Raw genomic sequence first — 19,300 nt, 5'->3', positions numbered from 1 at the left:
CACCTGTAGCTCAGCCTCCAACAGGCGATCCCTTCTCCATAGGGAGACCCCATTAAATTCCCGCAAGAAGGTGGACCACACTGTCAGGTCAGCCCTAAGAGCGGCTGTCACCCGTGTGCGGTGGTAGGATCGTGATAGGCCAGCCATGGCGTCATATACGCACCGCAGGAAGGCACGGCCGGGCGCTACAACCCTGCAGGCAAAGTTCAGATGGCCTGCCAGCCGTTGGAGAGTGGCTAATGTCACCTTATTAGAACTGACCACTTCTGAGATCTTCTCCCTGAGGGCCCCCAACTTGTCATGAGGGAGCCTGCAGCATTGGGCCACCGTATCTATCTCGATGCCCAGAAACGTGATAGCGGTGGATGGGCCCTCAGTTTTCTCGGCCGCGAGGGGGACGCCCAGCTCCCCAGCCAGCCCCGCGAAATGTGCCATGAACGCCCTACAGGTGCCTGAGTCCGCAGGGCCCGCAAACAGGTAGTCATCCAAATAGTGTACCACTGATTGCAAGCCTGCGCGCCTCTTGACCGCCCACTCCAAGAAGGAGCTGAAGCGCTCGAAAACAGAGCATGATATAGAGCAGCCCATAGGCAATGCCCTGTCCACGTAATATTCACCCTCAAAAGCCAAGCCCAACAGCTCGAAGTCCTGTGGGTGGACCGGGAGGAGGCGGAAAGCAGACTTGATGTCACACTTTCCCATAAGGGCCCCAACCCCGCAGTCCCTGACCATTCGCACAGCACAGTCGAATGATGTGTAGCGGACTGAGCACAGCTCCGCTGGGATGAAGTCATTGACTGACTCACCCTGTGGAAAGGACAGGTGGTGTATCAGGCGAAATTCGCCTGGTGCCCTCTTGGGGACGAGGCCCAACGGGGAAACTCTGAGTGAGGGGATGGGTGGTGCAGCAAAGGGGCCCAAAACCCGGCCGGCTACTACTTCCTTCCTAATTTTTTCTCTCAGAACTGATTCCATGCCTTCCACTGACTTAAGGTTGCGAGACATGAAAGGTCGCCTGGGACCCAAATAGGGGATCCGAAAACCCACTGTGAAGCCTTCGAGTAAAAACTGGGCATCTTGGACTAGGGGGTAAAGGTGGAGTAAGTGTTGGAGCTCGGCAATTTTAATTGGGCTGGGGCCCCTTTCCCTGAGCTGCGCCTGCAGCCCCTGTCTTCCTTGCGCCAGCCGAATCCCTGTTTCCACCCCTGAAGGGGCGGCCCCTGGGGCAGCTAGTGCAGGCGTGGGGGCCCCCACATATGGCACATTCATGTCTGAACCTGCACGGGCTCCGACCGCAAAGGCCACGCGAGCTGAACTCCCAGCAAAGCAGGCGGGGTTGAACCCCCTGCCCCGCAGGCCCGCGGGAAGCAGTTGCTGATGCCTGGCGCGCCAAGAGATGGCCGCTGTCCGCCCTATCACCTGCCATGGGTCTAGAATGTGCCATAAATTGCAGCCACAGGTCAGCCTCCTTTTTGTCCCAGGGGAGGGATGTATCAAAAGCCGCCCTCATACGGAACGCCTGGTCGTAGTCCAGCCATGCCGTCCCTTGAAACTCAGAGTAGCCCCGGTATATGATATCGAGGTATTTGATCAGTACCGAGGCCCTATGAGGCTGCCTCTGTATTACCACCCCCATGTACGTAAGGAATGCAGGCAGCCAGTTAGACCAAGAGCGCTCTACCCGTCGGCGCTTGGGCCTATCGGGCTCTGCATGTTCCCCTTTATCCTTATCCTTCCCAGCCGGCTCCCTGTACAAGAGCGAGAATAGGTCCACATACTCTCCCCTCCATATTCTGTCCTTCGTAGCAGGCAGAAGATGAAAACCCAGTGGGGCAGACGTTTCCCCAAAAGGTATGGCCCCCTCTCTGACTGATCCCAGGGGGTCGGATATCTCTGCAGGGGGGTTGGCAGACAGGGCGGGCTGATGCCCTCCTTCCGTCGCCGTCCCAGCAGCGAGGTGCCAGACCTGCTCGCAGGCCTCCCTTAGGGGATGCTGCTGCTGTGGTGTAACCTCCCCCCCGCCGGCGAGGGTCCCTGCCTGCCCATATCCCTCGGTTACCGCTGGTGGGGAAAAGGGCCAGTAGGGGTGCCCCCAGGGGGCCCAGCTCCACTGCCGCTGCCCTTGTTGTTGTGGCATGATAGAGGACTCACCCTGTGTGCTTTCCGCCGAAGGGCCGAAAAAAAAAAAAAAAAAAGCCGAGCCGAAGCTGCTGCTGCTGCGGCCGCCGAAATTTGAATTGGATGGCGGGAAGCAAGCGGGGCGGCCTTAAATAGCCTTCAGCCGCCCCGCCTCCCTGCCGCGTCACACGACGGCGCGCCAGCACGCCGTGTGTGCACGCATCCCTTCCAAGATGGCGGCCGGGACATCGACAGCGGCCGCAAGCTCGTCCCTCTGCCCGGTAGGTCCCGGGCACGGAACGGGATTATAGTTCCACATTCATGGACCATTCTGACTGCTCAAGAGCCTAATCAGTTAAGAGTGGTCTGTTGAGATCTGTTACCACAGACTAAGCTGTAGCTGGTTGCTATTATATCCAATCATACATGGTCACACTTACCTTTGATATCAGCATAAGCATTTCACTGGGTGGGATGGAGCCATTACACAAACTTCTTGACAGGTGGGATGCTGTTGCTTACCAGGATGGATGAGGCAGTGAGGAAGCTGGCAAGGTACTAATGCATCAGTAAGAGCACTGGATTGGCTCCAGTGGTGCATTTGTACTGTGTTGCCTTGCCCCACCCTTTCCCTACTGGTAAGTAATAGCAACCTACCTGCCAGGAAGCTAGTGTAGTGGTTCCACCCCACCCAGTGATCCACTTCTGGATATCTGGACTTTATCTTTAGTTTGGATCCTCAAGTGGCCACTACTGCAGTATTTCTGTTCTTCACATCACTGTCATTAGAGATACCAGAACAATAATAAACAGAATCATAATATCTCATGGTTATTTTGGTCTTCACAGTGAGTCAATGAATAAACTGGCTTGCCCATTCTGAGAGTTTATTTATATTGGACTTCCTGGCTACTAAAACCCTTATTATGTGCTGTTTCAACTTCTGTGGCAAGTTCTTTTGTCTGTCTGTGTGTGTGTGTGTGTGTGTGTGTGTGTGTCTGTCTGTCTGTCTGTCTGTCTGTCTGTCAGAACTTCATTTCTATGTATCCAGGATGATCACTGAAGTGGGGCTCTTCCATATGTCAAGCTGTACACTCCAGCATTTCATAGTACAAATCCACTTTCTGAAAATATTGGATTTTATAGATATTATGGGTAATAGACTGAGTGAGCTGGGGTAGGAAGTAAATAAGCATTATTTTTTGAAATACTACTTTGTTCTCCATACCATTATATGATCACCCTAAAACTTACTTTTTGATCTGGTACTCCAGTAGAAAAGAAATGTCATAATGCTGAGAAGTTATTCTATTAATAACTGGACTTTATAGTAATCTTTAGTATTCTTTAAAAATACTTTTATTCCTTGCCACCAACCTCGCTTAAAAATGTCAAAGCTTTATTTATTTATTTATTACATTTGTATACCGCCCCATAGCTGAAGCTCTCTGCACGGTTTATAACAAGCTTTGAAACATATAACTAGGTCAGTAATAGGATTACAGGTACTCTGTGAACATGGCTGATTTTTAATTAATTTCAACAAATTATGAGAACTGTGACAGAAAAAAGTCCAGCAGAAGTCTGGATTTGTTTACTTGTGTTTTAGACTTTGATCTCTGAATTCTCTGTTTTGTGTATCGCCATGAAAACTTAGGGTTGTTAAGCAAGCGTTTCTGAGTTCAGGACTATAGGTTTTGTAAGATTTTGTTTTGAAATGAGTTTATGGGAAGCAGCAGAATGGCATGGGGGTATTTTCAATTTAACATGGGGGAATATGAAAAATCCATGTTGGCTATAGTATACAGCCACTCTCATGCCTGTATAAACAAACATTGAAATTGGTTTCTTTTATGAAAGGAAGAGACGTTTTTCCCATTTGGTGATGGTATTGTTTCTAAAAAAGGGGAACAAAATCTTGGCAACTATATCTATTTGTTGTTTTAAAAGCTACTTGTTCACTTGCATCTTCTAATTGAATGTCACCATCCATATTGTTGATATATCAGTTATATAGAAACCACTTTCTTACATTCTCTCTGTGTTATACTGATTGTGACTAAGAAACATTGGGTGAGGGAGAGGCAATTCCTCAAAACTGAATTTCCTGTTTCCCTCCACCCCAAATGGAATCTACTTTGTGCACAGGATATGATTGGGGCTGATGTGTTTCCCATATTCCTGACTAAAACTTATATCTTATGTTTTGCTGTAACATCTATATAAAGCCACTGGGAAAAATAATCAGGGGCATTGGAATAATGTGTCACCAATATGTGGGTGACACTCAGCTCTCTTTCTCCCTGTCATCTGAATTAGGTGAGGCTGTGCAGGTCCTGGACTGATGCCTGGAGGCAGTAATGGGTTGAATGAGAGCCAAGAAACTGAGGTTGAATCCCAATAAGATGGAGATTGATATAAGCAGCAATGTGGCACTACTGTGTTTTGGTAGTGCTGTTGTGAACACCTGGAAAATCCTTTCTCACCAGGAGAGCAACCCCTGGGAGCTGGTTTCTGAAACCACAGGCTAAGATAGTTGGGTGGTGGGAAGGAAAGATAAATTACCATAGGTCACCAGATGCCTGGTGACATTACAAAACACCTTTTCTGTTTCTTTACCATGCTCAGACTAGGGGCAAGTTATGTAAAAGGTAAGGTAGAAGACCCGTTGCTCCCTACCCTGATTCCAAAGAACCTTAATTCTTGGAGAGATTATCTAGAGATCCAGGAAAGTTCATGATGGAGTGAATTTACATTTCTACAGCTGCTTTAGCCATTGCTGTCTCTTGGCCTCTACAGTGGCTCTATTACAGGGAGAGAAGAGCTCCCTTTGCTCATTGAAACTTTCGAATGGACAATGAATGGAAGGGAAGAAAATTCCTTTACTCTCCCACTCATCTCCCTAATAATTCTATCACTACTGCTATAAGCATCAGCAGGTTATGGATGCTACTGTTTTTGTATTTTTAATCTTGAACAATTCATGCCAGCAGTTTCCACACTTTGAGGAAGTGGAACAAGTCATTTTGAAGCACACATTTCATTAACTGGGAATGTTTGCCATTAATAGTCAAAGCTGTACAGTTGCATACTCTTGTTTAAAATGTGTTTAGAAAGAAAATACAAACCACAATGTACATTTATTAACAAAATATATTCTGAATTTTTAATAAAGCCTGTTATATAGTTGTGGCCAAAATACCAAAATTAAGTTTTACTCAGACTCTTATGTTTTTAATTTTCTTATAGAAAGGTGACAATAATGGAAGATCCTGACCAGAACATTCATCTGAAACATCTGTCTTTGCAGCAAGCAACCAGTGAAGAGGAAGCCCTGAACCTTCTTTTCTTAGGAGACACCAACAGGATGATTGCAGAGGTGAGAATCTTTAGCCAGTAACAATTCAATTTTTCTCTTGTCAACCTCAGAATGTTGTTGTTGTTATGTGCCTCCAAATCGACCACGACTTATGGCAACCCTATGAATCAGCAACCTCCAAGAGCATCTGTCATGAACCAACCTGTTCAGATCTTGTAAGTTCAGGTCTGTGGTTTCCTTTATGGAATCAATCCATCTCTTGTTTGGCCTTCCTCTTTTTCTACTCCCTTCTGTTTTTCCCAGCATTATATTTTCTAGTGAATCATGTCTTCTCATTATGTGTCCCGAGTATGATAACCTCAGTTTCATCATGTTAGCTTCCAGTGACAGTTCTGGTTTAATTTGTTCTAACGCCCAATTATTTGTCTTTTTCAAAGTCCATGATATCTGCAAAGCTCTCCTCCAACACCACATTTCAAACGAGTTGATTTTTCTCTTATCTATTTTTTTCACTGTCCAACTTTCACATCCATACATAGAGATTGGGAATACCATGGTCTGAATGATCCTGACTTTAGTGATCATGTTCAGTGATACATCTTTGCATATGAGGACCTTTTCTAGTTCTCTCATAGCTGCCCTCCCCAGTCCCAGCCTTCTTTTGATTTCTTGACTATTCTGTCCATACAGTAGCCTCTTGTCCAGAGTATAGGTTGCGCATCAGGACAATCAGATGCTGTGGCACCCCCATTTCTTTTAAAGCATTCCATAGTTTTTCATGAACTACACAATCAAAGGCTTTGCTCTAATCTATGAAGCAAAGGTTGATTTTCTTCTAAAATTCCTTGGTCCGTCCCATTATCCAACATATGTTTCCTATATGATCTCAGGTGCCTCTTCCCTTTCTAAATCCAGCTTGTGTTCATGCGTATATTACCAGAAGATAAATGCTTGAAAGATTATCACAGTTAATCATGCCAGACACAATTTCTCCAGTTTAATTTATTCAAGGCATCAGCAATTCTGAAGATTCCTTTAAATGTCTAAATGGTAATAAATCTGAATTAATTTGATATTGCTTGAGATCCAAGCAAACTCTGTTTGAAAACTGAGGGCATGCTCACATCATAGACCAATGTGAATTGGGCAAACATGATTTTGAAACTTGAGATGATCTGAGCAGACCTCAAACCCCTTGAAGAAATGAATTTCTATATGGGTATTACCACATAGTAATGCTGTCGGAAACTACCTTGTGATAGAAGAAAAGCTGTTTGTGAAGCCAGGAAGTGAGGGACAAAGTAACAAGATCACATGTTCATATCAAGTGTACTTTCTGTGATATGAATATGACCATGATGGATCTTCATGGCATGATGCGTATATCCACAAAGGCTCAGACAAGACTTCTAAAAACAATAATGGCTATTACTAAATAGTCTGAAACCTTTCTATTTTGCAGTGAGAAGAGCTCTTTCCCTTAAATCTATGAGTTCAGAACAGCAAAAACCATTTTAATGGCAAATTTTCAAATTCAAGGCAAAAAGATTTCTGATTTCTGGCACCTGGAAAGCAAAATTTTTTGGCACATTTGAAGCACTTATTTTGGCATGTGCAAAATGTCATGGTCTGGCTTTTTAAGAGTATGTGTATGTTAATATTTACTCTGAATATCTGGTTATGTTATCATCCAAACAAGAAAAATAGTTTTTTGTTTTTAACTGGTCAGTATTATTCCTGATGAAGTAGTGTACTACAAGATTGACTCTTGTCACTTTTTAATATGAGGTTACTAACTTCATATTGATAGAGACAAATTCAGAAGCTACTATGGTAACAGGAAAACATCTGCAAAACATAGTTTCTAGGCCTGGTGTACATAGTCAAGTTCTTATGGCTCATTTTCATGTCCTTACAGCAAAGCCAACATTTTCAGGAAAAGTTATTAAGAACGTTACATGCTTTTAAAATCGGAACACTAGAAGCAATCTCAAAACTTCAGCCAGCATTATAGCTTTCTTAAGAACATAAGAAGAGCCTGCTGGATAAGGCCAATGGCCCATTTAGTCCAGCATCCTGTTCTCACAGTGCCAACCACTTGCTCATGGGAAAACCGCAAGCAGGATAAGAAGAGCATGCTTCTTGAAGTTAGTAATAAGAATTGCACTTTAATTAGTGATTCTGAACTCATAATTCTAGATAAAAGAACCAGATTTGTTTGTAATTCTTTTGGGGTGAAGGTTGGTAGAATTACCCTTTGCTAAATCTTTTTTTTTTCATGGAAATGTATATTTTATAGGGCTGTGCAACCAATTTGTCTGAATCAGAAACCAAATCAGGCTAATTGTGCTGACTCCAGATTAGGTTAAGGCAGCTGAAAATCACTACAGAGAGGGTTGGATGAACCTGAATCAATTTGTAGTGATTTGTGCCAGTCTGGAACTAAACATCAGACAGACTGTCTCCAAAATGCTGCAGTTCTTAATTACTACACCATATAAGAAGAACACTAGAGTGGGGAGAGGGGGAAGGGGAGAGGGAGGAGCAGAGCTGGACTTTGCTCATTGAGAGCTCTAGTTTCCAATCCAGGAGTAGAATGTCACCCAACATTCTCCAATCACAGTGCTTGTGGGGAGGAATGGCAGACGTCTTAGAATGCAGCAAACTCATACTGCCTTCACTCTTTTGCAAGTTCTGTTTCTTAGAAAGAGTTTGGAGTTTGGCATTTGTTCAGCTTGTGTTTTGTTTCCTTCACAGTACCCTTACCCAGCCTTATATTTGTTTGTGTTCCATCCATTCTCAATCAATCCTATTCCCATCCTTATACAAAAAATAAAAGTGTTTCTTGTTTGTGTCTTAATTACTTAGGAAATGTCATTTTCCTTATCTCCCCACCCCCCTCCAATTTTGCCCTTAGGTTTTTAGGTTAGGTTTGCATTTTATTTATAGTCATGTTCTGTTTTCTGTGACTGTCTTTATTAGTACTTTGGTGTGTGTGTGTGCATGTGTACGTTTTGTGAGAACATTGTACACAGCCCAGTACTGTACAATCAGTACACAATCAGCACACATAAAGTGTAATATTATGTATATCAGTGCAGTACAGTCTTTTTAAAAACCTTTTTAACTTTTTGGAAAAAAGGAAACTTTAAAGGTGGCTAGCACAAAATCCCGGGAGTTACCTGTCTGATTTTGGCAGAGTTAATCACCTCTTGAGGGGCTACCATTTCTCCAGATTTCGTGCACCCATGTGAAAAAACAAAGTTAAGGCCATATTTGTTTCCTAATGCAAGTCAATGGGATTTCCAAAATAATTCTTTTTTCCAGGGATTGGGCTGGGTCTGGATTGTCCTGGGTTGGAACCAATCTGAATTGGTGCCCAAATTGGATTGGGGGGGGGGATAAATAGCCCTAATATTTTGCTGCTGTTTGAAGCATACATGTGATAGTGTGAAATTAAAACCATTATATTTTAAAATCTATGTTCATTAATTCCCAGTAATTATTTTTCTTCAGGAAACTTGTATGGCATTCTAACACTAGCATAGTTACTCTGGGACATGATGCAAAGATGCATTATGTTATAATTTGTGCACCTGAGGCAGAGCCATGTGCATAGTCTGAGTTTTGTGATGTTGGCACCACAGCTGCCAGATGTTCTCACCGCTTTAAAAATTATTTGTCTCTTTGGTAGTAAGAACTGCTCGATGTATGCATATTGGTTCTTCATACCGTGGCCATGCATTTCAGCTGTGAGCCTTGAAGTAGCTTTTTGATAACAAATTTCATTTTCATAGACAATTGGAAAATTGTCATAATTGAATTAATTTGGTGTAAAGCATACATGTAGTTTTTGAGCTGGAGTTTAGAGGGAAGAACTTCTGTTGTAGTTGTCTTGATTTTGTCTTTGTGCATTTGGCCTTTCCTAACCACCTATGCCTGAAAGAGCATATAGTATAACCCTCTTGGGCCAAATGCACTTGGGGGGTGGTATAGGTGAATGCTCCCCTGTCTAAATTTTGTGCTCCTGGAAAGCTAGCATGTTGAAAAGAGAGGTCCTAGTCTGATGTGAGAGTCCATTAAACAATCCTCTGCTTGTGTCCTGAAGTGACAGGGTCCCAGGAGACGTGTGTCATATGCTTTTTCTGAACGTATAAATGGTCTATTATATATTTATGGTTAAATGTTTAGCTCTCAAGCCTAGAATACCCATGTGATCTAAATTTCATGGGGAGCAGGAATGTTTTAGATCAGCCTTTCCCAACCTTTGGGTCCTCAGATATTGCTGGACTACAACTCCCATCTGCCCCAGGCAGTATGACCAGGAATTATGGGAACTGTAGTCCAGCAGCATTTGGGAACCCAAAGGTTGGGAAAGGCTGTTTTAGGTAAATCAGGTGGTTTAAGAAATTGCTGGACAATGCTACTGTTAGGTGGATTTGCAGCTGGTTGATGACTGTACCCAAAGAGTGCTCATTAATGGCTCCTTGTCAACCTAGAGAGAAGTTACAAGTGGAGGTTGGCAGGGTTCTGTTCTGGGCCCATTGTTGTTGAGCATCTTTTTAAATGACTTAGATTAAAGAGTAGAGGGATACTCATCAAATCTGCAGAGACAGAGATAGCTAATACATTAGAAGATGGAAACAGGATTCAAAATGATCAGGATGGAAAACTGGCCAAAAGTCACAAAACTTAATAGAAGTAAATGTAAAGTTCTGCATTCAGGTAGGAAAAACAAGGTGCACAAATATAGGATGGCTGACACCAGACTTGACAACAGTACATGTAAAAAGGGGCTAGGGATTTTAGTGGACCATAAGCTAATGAGTCAACAGTGTGATGTGGTGGCTAAAAAGGTAAATGCAATTCTAGGCTATATCAACAGATCACAAGAAATAATGGTGCCTCTCTATTTTGGTTGTTCAGACCTAATCTGAAGTGTCATATCAAGTCCTGGTCACCAAACCTTAAGATACCAGCAAACTAGAACATGTTTCAAGAAGGGTGTTGAACATGGTGAGGGGTCTGAAATCATGACCTATGAGGAAAGGTTGAAGGAGTTGGATATGTTTAGCTTGAAGAAGAGATAATTAATAGCCATCTTCAAATATTTGGAGGTCTTCCTGTCGCATAAATGGTGAAGCAAATTTGTTTTTTCTTGCTTCAAAGGGTAGGATCCAAACCAAAAGTTTCAAATTAGAAGAAAAGGGAATTAAATTGAATGCTAGGAGGAACCTCCTGACAGTACAAGCTGTTGGACAATGGAAGAAACTGCCTTGGTAGGTAATGGGCTGTCTTGCATTAGAGGTTTTTAAGCAGAGGCTGATAGCCATCTATCAAGGATGCTACAGCAGTGGATTTCCTGCATTATCAGGGGCTTGGACTTGATGACCATTAATGTCCATCCAACTCTATGATTCTATTTCAACAAAGTTTCCACAGGATTCAAGATAGCAAGACATAATGAAGCTACAGCTCATTCTTTACTAAGAAATATAATCAGGAAAGGAGTTGTGCTCATTTATCTGGCTTAGAGGCAACTTTTAAGGACTGTAGTCTTCCTGCTGTCACTTCACAACTTGGCAATTGCTTGACACAGAAATGACCAGTGGTGGATTTTCGAGTGGATTTCACTTTCTTTTTGCCATATAGCCAACACAAATGAAATGGATCTAAACTAAAGAGTGTGGTTTCTATTTACAGTGCATTCAAAATTATGTAGGCCTTTCAAGCTGAAAAAGGCTTTATGGTCTGTGTAGTTCTTTGCAAGATTTTATTATTCAACAAAAGAAGTAGAAATAATGATTCATAGCACGCACATACTTCAGAAATCTCAAACCTTGATTTGTTAGGAAGCTGGTTCAAAGTGGGCATGCAAATCTGTCTCCAACTCGGTGTTCAGTTTTCCTTTTTTCCTTAATACAAACGTAGCCTATTTTAATGAGAAAGGAAATATTTCAATACAGGATTTTATTGTTCTACTCTGTAGCCTCAATTTGGGAGCAGTGCATTTAGGAGTGCCTAGAGCAGAGTTTTGGCAGCATTCACATATGTTGTTTCAATGGAAAGTAAAGATTTTAAATATTTGAAGATGACTGTGGAGACTTATTCTTGAGATTTGTATTGGAGTTACTCTCTTTTAGATACTATTGTAAGTATTAGTTACTATTGTAGCTAGTATTTTTATTTTTTGCGAGTGCACATTTTAAAGGGCCATTGTAGTATTTTTTAATTGAAACACTAAAACAGATTTCCTTAGAGACAATCTGGCATTTTTAGAAAAGCTGATATATAATCCTTTTCCTATTGTCATTCCAAATTTTCAATAGACTTTTGTTCTTCCCCAGAATCTCCTTTATTGATCTTTTTTCACTACTAAAATGCTGATAATATATTGTTGCTGCTACAGAAAGACAGAATCAGCTTGAATTCTGTGAATGATTTTTGCATGTGTATCCTACTTGTTCATACGAAAGGAAGACATAATACACAGTGGCACTACAGAGGCATAGGGCGTAGGGCTGAGCCCCAACACCCCTCCTCCCCATGACAGTTCCACAGTGACAACTTCTTTTCTTTAAAAAATATTTTTACATGGCTCTTGGGTCCAGAGACACTTTGAGAAGTGAAGATGGTAGGAATGACTGTCTGGAGCTCTGGTCTGACTGCAGCAGCACATCTGCTGTGTAAAAAGTTAAAATAAAAGCCATTGTGCGGATTTTCTTGCCCTCCACACCACATGGTAATCAAGGGAAAGAAAAAGTAAGACTGACAGATTGACCTGGGAAGGGAATTAATGACATCTTTTCTCAAATCTTCTTTTGAAACTTTTTATACAGGTTGTTAGGCATACATGTGTACATTAATGAAACCTGTATAATTGGAGCATGTGCAAAAGCTGTCAAAAGAGTTTTTGAAAATTCACATACAGCATAAGGGCATGCCTGGGAGCTGCTTGTGCTTCTAGTTCACTGTTTTAGTGCTCAACTAGAAGAACAGAAATTGCCTGTTCAAAAAACTATATGGCATCAGAGAACTCTGCCTTGACATATTCCATTGGTCATCCAAACCATAACTTCTGTGTAATCCCATGAGCTAAACTTGAGTTAAAACTTGCCAAGCAGGCAACTTATTCTAAGTGCTTATGCACCAACGTTAGATGCTGATGAAGACATCAAGGAAAAAAATTATAACCAGCTGGACACTTATCAGAAATACATGAGGAGGATAAAATTATTCTCTTTGGTGATTTCAATGCAAGAGTTGGGCATGATTTCGATTTATGGCCAGAAACCACTGGGAAAGGAGTTGGCAATAGCAACCTGAATGGAATTCTACTTCTGACTAAATGTGCAGAGCATAATCTTGTTATTTACAAACACACTCTTTCATCAGAAAAATAAATTTAAAACATCATGGAAGCACCTCGGTCAAAACACTGGCATCTCCTGGATTATGTAGTTGTCCGTGCCAGAGATAGTCGTGATGTACTCCTCACTAGGGACATGACAAGCGCTGGTGACTGCTGGACAGATCACCGATTAATTCGATCCACTATGGCCATTATTATTGTTCCTCAACGTAGGCTCCAAGGAAGAAAACAAAGGTGTAAAATAAACATCTATGCCCTTCAAGGTCCTATTAAGCGAGCCTGGTTTCAAACAGCTCTCAAGAAACATCTACCTACGGAACTCCCTGAAAATGTTGAGGAACACTGGATTAAACTGAAGACATCCATTATTGCAGCATGTGACCAAACTATTGGATACCAAACTAAGAAACATCAGGATTGGTTTGATGAGAATGATAGTGAGATTGAACATATCATTGACAGGAAAAGGAAAGCCTTCCAGATATGGCAGAAACTGTGCTGCTAAGAAAAAAATCTATGCCAGTGCAAAGGCTGAGGTCCAAAGAAGAACTAGAGAACTTAAGAACGCCTGGTGGATAAAGAAAGCTCAAGAAATCCAGCATTTTGCAGATGCTCACGATGCACGGGGCTTTTTTAATGCCACAAAGGCCATCTATGGACCAACAAATTACAGTACAAATCCCTTACATTCAATGGATGGTAGCAAACTTCTTAAGGATAAAGAGTCTATTGCACTGTGCTGGAAAGAGCATTACCATGACCTCCTTAATCGTAGCTCTATTGTGTCTGGTGAGGTCTTCTCCACAACAAACTAGAGACGAGCTTCCACAACAAACTAGAGACGAGCTTGCAGTATCCCCTAATTTGGATGAAATCAGTAAAGCCATCAATCAAATGAAGAACAACAAAGCTAGTGGACCTGATGGGATTCCTGCTGAAGTCTTTAAAGAAGGTGAGCCTGAACTTACACAAGTTCATAAGCTCATAAAAAAAATCTGGATGAGGGAGGAGATCCCAGATGACTTTAGGGACACCATAATTATCACCCTTTTTAAGAAGGTGATAGAACAGATTGTGGGAACTATTGAGGTATGCGTGTTCTTGCTACCGCAGGTAAAATTCTTGCAAGGATCCTTGCAAATCGCCTCCTACCAATCTCAGAGGATGTCCTCTCTGAATCTCAAAATGGTTTCCACCCTTCCAGGGGGACAGTGGACATGATCTTCACTGCACAACAGCTTCAAGAAAAATGCAGGGAGCATGATCGACCTTTATATATGGCATTTATTGATCTGACTAAGGCCTTTGATACTGTGAATCGAACTGCTCTCTGGACCATCCTTCTGAAAACTGGATGCCCTGATAAATTTATGAATATTTTGCGACTCCTTCATGACAACATGACAGCAACAATTTTGGATAACAATGGCTTTCAGAGCCAGCCATTCAGAGTCAGATCAGGCATAAAACAGGGATGTGTCATTGCTCCTATCTTACTTGCTATCTTTATTGCTATGATTCAACACCTTACTGAGGGGAAACTTCCTACTGGTGTGGAAATCATATATCGAACAGATGGAAAGCTTTTTAATCTCAGTAGGCTGAAAGCAGAAAGTCATAGAACTCTGTCGTAGAAATTCAATATGCCGATGATAATGTAGTCTCCGCACATTCAGAGAAAGATCTTCAAACTATCCTGAATGTCTTTGCAGAAGCATATGAAAAGCTTGGCCTCTCGCTTAACATCAAAAAACCCAAAGTGCTTAATCAGCAAGTGCGAACCAATCCCTCTGTAGCACCATCAATCCAGCTGAATGGTGTGACACTGGAGAACGTTGATCACTTTCCCTATCTTGGCAGCCATCTCTCTGTAAAAGCTGACATGGATACTGAAATTCAACATCGTCTGAGCTCTGTGAGTCCCTCATTCTCTTGAATGAAGTGTAGAGTGTTTGAGGATTGGGATATTTGCAGGGAGACCAAAATGTTTATTTACAAAGCCATTGTACTACTGACCTTACTGTACGTCTGTGAAACATGGGCCATTTATAAACGCCACTCCCAACTACTTGAAAGATTCCATCAATGCTGCCTCCGGAAAATTTTGCAAATTACTTGGGAAGACAGACAGACTACTGTTAGCATTTTGGAAGAAGCAAAGATGACCAGTGTTGAAACAATGATCCTCCAACATCGAGTTTGGTGGCCGGCCATGTTGTTTGAATGCCTGATCACCATCTTCCAAAGCAGCTACTGTACTCCCAACTAAAGTATGGAAAACGGAATATCGCTGAACAGCAAAAGAGGTCTAAAGATGTTCTTAAAGCAAATCTAAAAAAATTTAACATGAGCATCGAGAACTGGGAAGTCTTGGCCCATAAACGTCCCAAATGGAGGTCGGCTAAAGGTGCTATGGACTTTGAAGCAGCACAAATGGGAATGGGACAAATGGATTTGAATCAGTGCACCCGTTCATCTAAAAAAAAAAAATGTAAATATTTTCTAAGAAGTACAGGAATAGTTTGAACTTTGTTTATTAAGTTTTGAGGCCAAGACAATGGGGGATAACTGATTGTGTCAATGTATAAGCCTAACAGTCATCCTTGTACAAAGGGACTTATTATTGTTCTTGCCCCTTATTGTTCACTGTCTGGAGAGCTGGATTTTGGGGGATGCATGAGAGGAGGAGAGGAAGGGGAAGTTCCATTGCATGAGCAGAAGTCTGCTATATTGGAAGCAGTTTGCCTCTTCAGTTCACTTGGCCCATATTGCTCGAAATACATTTAATAAAATGAGCAATAAGCCATGCAGTTTCTCCAGATTTTATGTGGATCCACATAGTGTGGATGGTAATTTTTCATGTGACCACAGTGATAAATGTGTTACTGCCTAAATTTATTGGCTGCCATTGTAAATGTTTGAATCTAGTATCTATCTTGTTTTAATTTTGGCAAAGGTGCATAGTTTCATAATTCCCCAATACTAGAAATATAAGGGGAGGGGAATCTGAAATAGCTCTGCAGCATTTTTTTACTGGACTCTGATATATTGAATATTGTTCAAAGCTACAAGTCTTATTATATCCAGACATTAAATAATGAAGAAGGGTTGACCTAGCGTGAACCACACTGGGTATTTTGAGATGGTATATGATAGAAATGAACCTATTTTGCCATGTAATAGCTGAAAGATATGCAGTTGCCGTTATGTTGTTCTGGGGGATGGGGGAGTGTAATGGTTGTCATTCTGGAACATAAAGCAGCCAATACAAGCTGGAGTTGTTTGAACTGAATAAAATGTGCCCCTTGTGTTCCTCTCATGATGTCAAGAACAATTGAATGATGGAATCCCTTTATACAAAAAGTTATTTGCAAGTCACTGGAATCCATCTATTTTTTCTAGATATAGATCTGCAGCAAAATCCATCTGTAATGAAATTGACCCATTCTGTAATCCCTTTTCATCTTAATGACTGTAGACACATATGTCTGGGAAGTTTTTAACAAGACCAACACAGTTTTGAAATCATCAGAAAATCTTTGTAGTGGGCTCTTAACGCCTTATTAAATATTTGTTTTTGTTTTTAATTTCAAGTTGTCCAAACAGTTGCAGAGTATATGCAGTGAAATTTCATTTGGAAGATGCACAAAAGGAACAATGTTTTTTTTTTCATTTAGTGGCAGTATTGACAAATGATTTTCTATTTCTGTCGCTTTGTGCCAAGTTATCTATGTGTATGGTATGAGCAAAAAAATCAAAGGCATGAAGCTACATTACAGTTATATCAATGTTCCATTATCATTAATTGTTTACATTTTTACTGGCTTATACACTTTGATGTTTTCTCTTTTGAGAATATATACCTACTAGAATTGCATCATAGAGTAGATAGCATATGATAAGGGAAAGCATCAAGTTAAATCTTGCTAATATAATTTAAGGATTTTTTATTTTTTTAAAAAACCTTGTTGTGTTCCAGTGCTTTTTATGGCAGAAATGCTTAGTTTACAAATAGCGGGGGGGGGGGGGTGTGGAGGAAAAAAACTCCATGTAGCCTAGGCATCCTAGGAAGCAGAGTTCCAATCTTTCTAACACAATACAGTAGGGCCCCGCTTTACAGCACTTTGCTTTACAGTGCTTCACTAATGTGGCGGTCTCAATTACACGCAATTAGACTAAAGTCCCACTCATACAGCGCTTGTTCCACTTTTACAGTGGTTTTCAGGCATCGCGCGCCATTCTATTCAATGAGTTCTGCTTTTCAGTGGTTTTCACTTTTCAGCGGGGGTCTGGAACGTAACCTGCCGTATGAGTGGAGCCCTACTATACTTCTACTATGAATAGAAATTCTGTAAGCCAGAATAGATCTCTCAGGAAATTCTTCAGTACTTGTTTGCCATTGGCCAATGTTTGTTTGCGAAATCCATAACACTGTAACTTACCATGGGCGGTATCCATAATGGAACTCCCCCCTCTTTTTCTCCACCACCCCCTAAATTTATTCTAGGGGTTCCCCCAGCCCTCTAGAGCAGATTTGGGGAAGGTGGAGAGAACGTTCTGTTGTGGAAGCATAAATCACTGCACTAATGGGACACAGTATTTGGATAGCACCCGACATCTGCAAGGTCACATTTATTTGCATATCCCATATACCTGCTATGATATTGTGTCAAAATTTGTACCATGTTGTAGATAGGTAAATTTTCCCTCTTAACTTTAGCAAAAGTTATTTAGGTAAATCCTTCTAAATTGTCTTGGCACAAAAAAGTGATGTAGCATTCATTGTGTTTGTCTTCTTAAATGTGCTTGATGGAAAAGCATAACATTGTATATGGAATATAACATTTGACAAGAATTGTACATACATGGGAGGGATCAAGAGAGATGAAGGCAACTGAACCAAAGAGTCGCTTTGGCCCAGAATAACCCAAGTAACAAAGTGCTCAGGGTGTGAGTCTAATAGAGGAAGACTGGAAATGGGCAGATGCCCGAATACAAATGTGTGGATATTTTATGGAAATATGTGGAGTAACTCAGTGGTTTGAGCTGCATGTGCCAGTGTGTATTTACCTAAGAAGCAGTTTTTTACCCTGCATTTAAATCACTGAGACTTAAGACGTAGTAAAATAAGAAAAAGCCACTTTATTTATAGAAATACATAGTAGATAGGAAAGGCATACTTAGTTCTAACTAACTAACTAAGTTGGAGGCGCAATGCCCAGACTTGAGTATTGCCTTCATGATTCAGGAGAGACAACAAAGACAGAGATGTCTCCTCTTTCCTTGGACAGTCGAAGAAGAAGACAAAGGAAGGAGAGGCAGATAAGCTTCTCTGAGCATATCAGTCTACAACAGAAGGAAGTTATGTACAGAAGAGCACAGTTAGAGGTAGACAAGCCTAGCCAGCTGGAGGACCCTAACTCTGTCTTCCTTCTGGAATACAAACAAAAGAACCCAAACAAGAGTTGCTCTTGCCCCACTCCCAACATGATAAACAGTAGGAAGCCATGAGCCAAGGTGATCTGCAGTGCAGATATGGCCCGTTTTTGCCTTGTTTTGTTTTGTGTTATTGTTTTATTTTGCTTTTAGCAACTCATTTTGCACTGATAAAAGAGTTATCACCATCACCACCATCACAATTTAAAACATATATTACCTACTTGAGTTAAATAAAAAAACTCCATTTGAATATATATGTCCGGGCTTCTTAGGCTAAGTTATTGGCCTTTGTCATATTAATTGGCTACCTCAGAGGATTTGTAATATTTAAAAAGCTAATTATTGTGCATTGTAAAAAATGAAATATATAAAGTGATTAATAATATACATGTATTTATTTAGCACATTTTACCCCCCTGCCCCTGCACAGAAAAGGCTCCCCAAACAGCTTATATTGGATCAACAAAAAGAAGATAGTTCCTTCCCACAGGCTTGCAATCTAAAATACATGACAGAAAGGAAAAAGGAATGAGGAGGGAAGAGGTAAATGAGCAAACTCAGGCACCAGTTCTTAAAGTTACATTGTAGTGACTTATGTAAGGTTGAAGGATTTGGGGTTTTCAGTTTATATAAAAAAATGCTAATGCTCTCCTGATGGAGATTTATAAAATTATGAATTGTGGAGAGAGTAGACAGAGAGAACTTTTCTCCCACTCCCAAAATGGTAAAATTTGGGGTTACCCAATGAAACTGATTGATTGTAGATTAAGAAAATACTTTTTTGCACAACACAGTAATTTATGGACTTTTCTACTGGTGATGGCTGTCAGCACAGATTGCTTTAGTAGGGAATTAGACAAATCAATGGAAGATAGGTGTGTCAACAGCTATGTATTAACCATGATAGCTCAACAGACCATGTTCAAAGTCAATTTGGACTGAATTCCAGATGCTGGGGGAAATAGCATTGGAGGGCTATTGTATTCATATCCTCCTAGCTTCTTGGAGGCCTTTAGTTGGCACTGTGGAAATGGCTGGACTAGATGGAACCT

General features: G+C 41.3%; 1 protein-coding gene across 10 annotated transcripts in view; it reads left to right on the top strand.

Annotated features, from left to right (window-relative positions):
- KIF6 (kinesin family member 6) overlaps positions 1–19,300 on the top strand; it is a 332,020-nt gene that overhangs the window by 75,960 nt on the left and 236,760 nt on the right. For all 10 annotated transcript variants that reach the window (XM_061624903.1, XM_061624906.1, XM_061624910.1 and 7 more), the window contains one exon: positions 5,368–5,497. In XM_061624903.1, coding sequence (XP_061480887.1) covers positions 5,368–5,497 — 130 coding nt within the window. The remainder of the gene's footprint in view (positions 1–5,367; positions 5,498–19,300) is intronic.

The sequence above is a fragment of the Rhineura floridana genome, chromosome 4 (genome assembly GCF_030035675.1).
Source record: "Rhineura floridana isolate rRhiFlo1 chromosome 4, rRhiFlo1.hap2, whole genome shotgun sequence".
Taxonomy (NCBI): domain Eukaryota; kingdom Metazoa; phylum Chordata; class Lepidosauria; order Squamata; family Rhineuridae; genus Rhineura; species Rhineura floridana.
This window is presented reverse-complemented; position numbering and strand designations above follow the sequence as displayed.